Consider the following 6,092-nt stretch of genomic DNA (forward strand, 5'->3'; position numbering starts at 1 on the left):
GATCAGCTGATCACCCGGCGGCCGGCTACTGGGAGCAATCAGCTGATCACCCAGCGGCCGGCTGCAGGGAACGATCAGCTGATCGTTCACTATAGTCTGCCGCTGGTAAAACCGGGAAAAAAAAAAAAAAAAATCAAAACGAATTGCGTTGTTTTGCAGCATCCGTTGCATCCGTTGTGTCACTATATGCAACACATCCGTTGCATCCGTTACACAACGCAATGCAACGGATACCGTTCAACGCAAGTGTGAAAGTACCCTTAGTCCTTACGTCTGGGATCATATGTTGTAGGAAACTATCACATTTACTCCCCGCCTTTTTAAAATGGTGGAACTTGTCTTCCCACGCCGACTATAGTTTATTGTTCTGTTGGTCTGTGTTCTGTTGTGTTTCAGTCCTGCTAGTGACTATGTTGTGTGGTAGCTGGAATTTCTGTAGAATTCATTTGTCTTGTTGTATCCTCCCTGCTCTTATTTTCCTCTTTACCTCTTATTCTCTTATACCTTTTGTGTGAGCGTGTGGTGAGAGATAAAGTTTTGGTTTTCCCTGTTTGTCTATCACTGTTGGTGTTATCACACTTCTGTCCCAGCCCTCCCCAGGGGGATAGGGTATAAGATCAGGGCTGGTCAGGAGCAGGCTCAGGTTGGTGGCTCAGACATCCTTAGCTTCAGAGGTAACTCTGAGATAAGGGATAGCTAGGGCTTTCTGCCCTTAGGTAGGGATTAAACTATCTCATTCGTCAGCATCCAATCTGCAGTCTAATGGGCAAACGGAGAGTATGAATCACAATTTGGAGCAATATTTGCGCTGTTTTGTATGAGACAATCAGGAGGTGTGGTCCTCGTTCCTTCCTCTTGCCGAGTTTGCTATGAATAATTGACAACATGAATCCTCGGGTGTATCTCCATACTTTCGTGTTTATGGTCATCATTCTCAGTTCTGTTTTTCTGGAGCAGCACCCAGCTGGGGTACCTGGGGAGAATCAACTGGTCTCAGCACTATTGTCTACATGGGAGAAGGTCAGCAGCATTTGCATGACATTTTTATAATCTTTTAAACCGTTCTCAGCCGTAAAAAGAATCCAGCAAAATGGTGAATATGTGGCTGAATTCAATCAATTTAAATTGCAAAAAAATTGTATTGTGATGAACCTGAATTTTTTTTGAGAAATAGGGTCTGTTTTGTGAAACAGGGTCCAGAGCTGCTACAGTGGACCTTGTCAGTCTGTGTAGTGGTAATGCAAGTAAGTATGATCAGTGACCTATAATGGCCTAGGGAGCGATCACGACATCTAAAAATGTTATATCTCCTCATGTTTCACCTCATTATTTCCAGTATTTGTATTATTTTTACAAGATTCTTTATGATGTTACATCGGCTTATCTTCTTCCCATTCAGGTCCCCACAATATCTGATCCTCTCAGTGGAGATCTTCTATATAAGAGAATTCTCCTGAGTGACCTATCAAGGATGGATAGAGACAGGGACAAGATGGCGGAGAGGATATTACACATCACCCTACAGATCCTCTTCCGGCTTACTGGAGAGGTGAGAGATTCTGACGACGTCACATTACATCATTCTTATCTATGGGAATAACAGATGGACAGAACTCGAGAGGTGAGGACTTCGGAAATGTCTGTAGTGAGATTTATTATTGTGTCTCTCCATAACCAGGATTACACAGTAGTGAAGAAGACCTCTAATGAGCGCTGTCAGGACCCTGTGTCTGAGGGATGGGGAAGACCCGTGAGCCCAATAACGGGGCCTCCACCTCACCCCCTGATACATGAGGACATCAGTGATCAGAAGATCCTTGAACTCACCTACAAGATGATTGAGCTGCTGACTGGAGAGGTGACACTGCTGGGAATGCTGGAACATTATACAATAACGATATGAAGGGATTGGGGTATGACTGTATCATTGTATGTGTCAGGTTCCTATAAGGTGTCAGGATGTCTCCATCTATTTCTCCATGGAGGAGTGGGAGTATTTAGAAGGACACAAAGATTTGTACAAGGACGTCATGATGGAGGATCCCCAGCTCCTCACATCACCAGGTAATAGACAGGACTAAATACACACGGCCTATAATTATCTGTATGGAAAGAATTAATTCTGTTCCTGTATGTGTTTCCTCCAGTTTCATCCACTCAGAGGACAACACCAGAGAGATCTCCCCGTCCTCTTCTTCTACATGACTGTAAACAAGAAGATCCCAGTGCTCCTAAAGATCATCAGGTAGATGGAGAAAAGGTGTCATGAAATCTCCCTATGATGTGTAGACGGGTGTGAAGGTCTTGTGTTCAGTCTTGTTTTATCCACCAGAATTATATGTTTTATCCTTGTGTAATGAGAGCGGTGGAGATGGCAGGATTAGAGCTGATTATAGATGTGACTTCTCCCATCTGTCTGTGACTTTTACAATATTTGTTTCAGGGTGAAGATCTGACCCATACTAATACTATAGAAACATTTGTGATTGGTGATGAGTGGTGTAAAGAGGAGATTCCTACATACGACTACCCAGGTGAGTATGAACCACTAAATGCAGAAAAGTCACGGATTCTTCTCAGTCTCTGGATGTCACCATTTTACATTTATTTTAAGCTTTGTGGGTTTTTTTTTTTTTTTTTCAATTTATTTAGTGTATATTTCCTTCTTCAAAGTCCCATAGTACCAAAGCTCTTATTTTTAGTTACATCTATGGACACCGATTTGATTTCAGATGCAGTCTGCACCCTTGATCATTGCCATAGCAATTCTGAACTTAAAGGGGTGGTTCACTAGTTATTTTTCCAATGCAAATTAATATTATGTTGAGAAACAAGTTTTCTCTCAAATACCTTGTGTTGCCAATAGTGCCTGTGAGCGGCGCTATTGCGGTCCACTCATTCGCCTTCTTGAGACCCATGAGCTCCGTGACCTCTGATGTCCAGTGATGTCACATCAACTTCCAGTTGACCTTACATCACCGCGGCCAACCCCAGTCTTCCTGAGAGACTGGCCGGAAACCACCCCTTTAATATTTCTAATACAATTTACATGATGGTGGACAAATTATTTTTCGTCAACCATACGTTACAGTCAGGCTGTGAGATAAACAACGCCTAAAAGCTAAAAATACTTGGCAATTATTATGTAAATGTTCTATAAATGTTAGAAAATGTGTGGATATTTTTAAAGTTTCATTAGTCAAAAATAATACAGTTTTATTTTTTAACAGATGACTGTATCAGGAGGTCAGGGGGACATGTCACATCTTCACATTTTAAAGGCGATGATTATGACATGACACACGATACATATGAAGTGAAAGCCGTTATCCCTGATATATCATCAATTCTTCACAGGAAAGATTTATCTTCTGATTCTTTTAAACATGTTCGAATTTCAGATTCATCAAAGACTGCTAAGCAAAGTAAAAGTCCAAGAAGTAACAATAATCATCAAAGAACTCTCACAGTGGAGAAGCCATATTCATTTCTAGATTGTGAGAAACATTATAATACTGAATCAAATCTTGTTAATTCTCAGTTTGGTCGAACAGTAGAGAAGCAAATTTTAGATTTGGAATGTGGGAAACGATATAGAGATAAATCAAATCTTCTAACCCATCAAAGAATTCATGTAAAGCTGAAGCCATTTTCCTGTGCAGATTGTGGGAAATGTTTTAACGATAAATCACAGCTTGTTAGACATCAGAAAAGTCACACAGGGGAGAAGTCCTTTTCTTGTTCAGAATGTGGGAAATGTTTTATCCAAAAATCAGATCTGGATAGGCATCAGAGGAGTCACAAAGGGGAGAGGCCATTTTCATGTTCAGAATGTGGGTCATGTTTTACTGAGAAATCACATCTTGTTAGACATCAGAGAATTCACACAGGGGAGAAGCCATTTTTATGTTCAGAATGTGGGTCATGTTTTACTGAGAAATCGCATCTTGTTACACATCAGAGAATTCACACAGGGGAGAAACCATATTCATGTTCAGAATGTGGGAAACATTTTTGTAGTAAGTCTGTTCTTCTTACACATCAGAGAATTCACACAGGGGAAAAACCATTTTTTTGTTCAGAATGTGGAAAATGTTTTACAGATAAATTAGGTCTTGTTAGACATCAGAGAATTCACACAGGGGAGAAGCCATTTTTTTGTTCAGAATGTGGGAAGTGTTTTACAGAGAAATTACGCCTTGTTAGACATCAGAGAACTCATTCAAAGGAAAAAGTATTTTCAGAATGTGGTAATCAAAACAATAAAGTATAACTCTTATTTCAAGCATAGATAATTACCAGAGTTTCTCAACATAGATTTTTTTGAGCAGCAACTGTCATCTTCTCCCTATGTGAGCTGGGAAAATCTGACTTCATTAAAGACAGATGAACTGAGAGTGAATGATAAGTTCCGAAGAAGAATGAGACATTTTTCTGCAATAAATAAACCTCCCAACCATCCTGGATCCAGCATGACTGTCCCCATTTGGTGGAGGTGTCCCGCAAGGTCAGGGCTATGTACCAACGTTTCTTTCAAACTGTCTGCAAAGTCTCTTATTGTGAAGGCTTCCCTCATCACATCTTCACTGCCAGTGTTCATTGCTAATCTATTGTTCCACCTTTTCCTGCCCTGACCTGTTGGGAGGACCTGTCATCTCCCTGTCATCTCTTTACTCTGTTTACAAACTTATATAAATAATTCTTGTCTTTTCTCGAACTCTGGACTTCCCAGGAATTAAACTCCCAACCTGGAACATTGTAGGCAACAACAAAACTTGTAAACGAAAGGCTGAACTGTAATAAATAGGAGAAATTTCTATACGTGAATGTGCAATGGATGCTCCTTCAATACAGGCTCAATGTACTGGTATACAGATATACATCTCTATTTACTAATGCATTTTTATATCTGCAGTGCATTGCAAAAGTATTCACCCCAATTGGCTTTTGAACTGTTTTTTTTTATTTTTTGTTTACATTCCAAACTGTGTTTACATTTTTTTTGAAATCTGATTCGTGTGTGATGCATCAGCACTACATAGCTTAAGTTGGGGAAGTGAAGTAACAAAAATAAATAAAAATTGCCATGTGCATATGTAGTCACTCCTTTTGCTATGAAACCCTTAAAAAAAACCTCTGGTGCAACCAATTACCCTCATACGTTACATGCTTAGTGAAAGGAAGTCCAACTGTGTGCAATCTAAGTGTTCCGGGATCTGTCCGTATACAATATTTTGGTATTTATGTCCGTATTATATTTTTTTATAAGGTGCATTAGATTATAAGACGCACCCCAAATTTAGGGTGGCTTTACACACTGCGACATCGCTAGCCGATGCTAGCGATGGCGAGCTTGATAGCACCCGCCCCTATCGTTATGGCGATATGTGGCGATTGCTGCCGTAGCGAACATTATCGCTACGGCAGCGTCACACGTCCTTACCTGCTGGTGACGTCGCTGTGACCGGCGAACTGCCTCCTTTCTAAGGGGGTGGTTCGCTCGGCGTCACAGCGACGTCACGAAGCGGCTGCCCAATCAAAGCGGAGGGGCGGAGATGAGCGGGATGAACATCCCGCCCACCTCCTTCCTTCCTCATTGCTGGCGTGTGGCAGGTAAGGAGAGGTTCCTCGTTCCTGCGGCGTCACACGTAGCGATGTGTGCTGCCGCAGGGACGAGGAACAACTTCGCCCCAGCGACAGCAGCGATAATTGGGAGAGGACCCCCATTTCAACGAGGAGCGATTTTGGACATTTTTGCAACGATCCAAAATCACTCCTAGGAGTCACACACAACGAGATCGCTACAGCGGCCGGATGTGCGTCACAAAATCCGTGACCCCAACGAGATCGCTGTAGCGATCTCGTAGCGTGTAAAGCCCACTTTATAGTAAAAAAAAAAGGTAGCTGCGGGCGGCTTGAGGCAGGCAAGATCCAGAAACTGCTGTTGGCTGCAGGCCACTGTACTGGGGACTGCTGTGCTGCAGTCTGTGAGAGGAGACAGGGGCCATCCTGAGGTACTGACGGCTGCTGTGCTGGCACTGTGCTGCCAAGTGGTGAGGCAGGGAGCATCCTTAGTTCGGTGGTACGGCTTC

At 42.2% G+C, this 6,092-nt stretch overlaps 1 protein-coding gene across 1 annotated transcript; it reads left to right on the forward strand.

Moving 5' to 3' along the window:
• The first annotated feature begins 885 nt into the window (after window positions 1-885).
• LOC142312899 (uncharacterized) lies at window positions 886-5,266 on the forward strand. The gene is made up of 7 exons (XM_075351886.1): window positions 886-1,020; window positions 1,400-1,549; window positions 1,679-1,858; window positions 1,941-2,064; window positions 2,148-2,245; window positions 2,444-2,534; window positions 3,231-5,266. The coding sequence occupies exons 1-7, from the start codon at window positions 886-888 to the stop codon at window positions 4,271-4,273; spliced, it is 1,821 nt and encodes a 606-aa protein (XP_075208001.1). The 3' UTR covers window positions 4,274-5,266.
• Window positions 5,267-6,092: the final 826 nt, after the last annotated feature.

The sequence above is a fragment of the Anomaloglossus baeobatrachus genome, chromosome 5 (genome assembly GCF_048569485.1).
Source record: "Anomaloglossus baeobatrachus isolate aAnoBae1 chromosome 5, aAnoBae1.hap1, whole genome shotgun sequence".
In the NCBI taxonomy this organism is placed as follows: Eukaryota; Metazoa; Chordata; class Amphibia; order Anura; family Aromobatidae; genus Anomaloglossus; species Anomaloglossus baeobatrachus.

What these genes read in the sequence shown, in the direction of transcription:
- LOC142312899 (XM_075351886.1), top strand. Translation starts at nt 886, where the DNA reads ATGAATCCTCGGGTGTATCTCCATACTTTCGTGTTTATGGTCATCATT. An exon ending in TCTTCCGGCTTACTGGAGAG is followed by an intron (nt 1,550 to 1,678) that starts GTGAGAGATTCT and finishes CTCCATAACCAG; the next exon opens with GATTACACAGTAGTGAAGAA. An exon ending in GTGCTCCTAAAGATCATCAG is followed by an intron (nt 2,246 to 2,443) that starts GTAGATGGAGAA and finishes TATTTGTTTCAG; the next exon opens with GGTGAAGATCTGACCCATAC.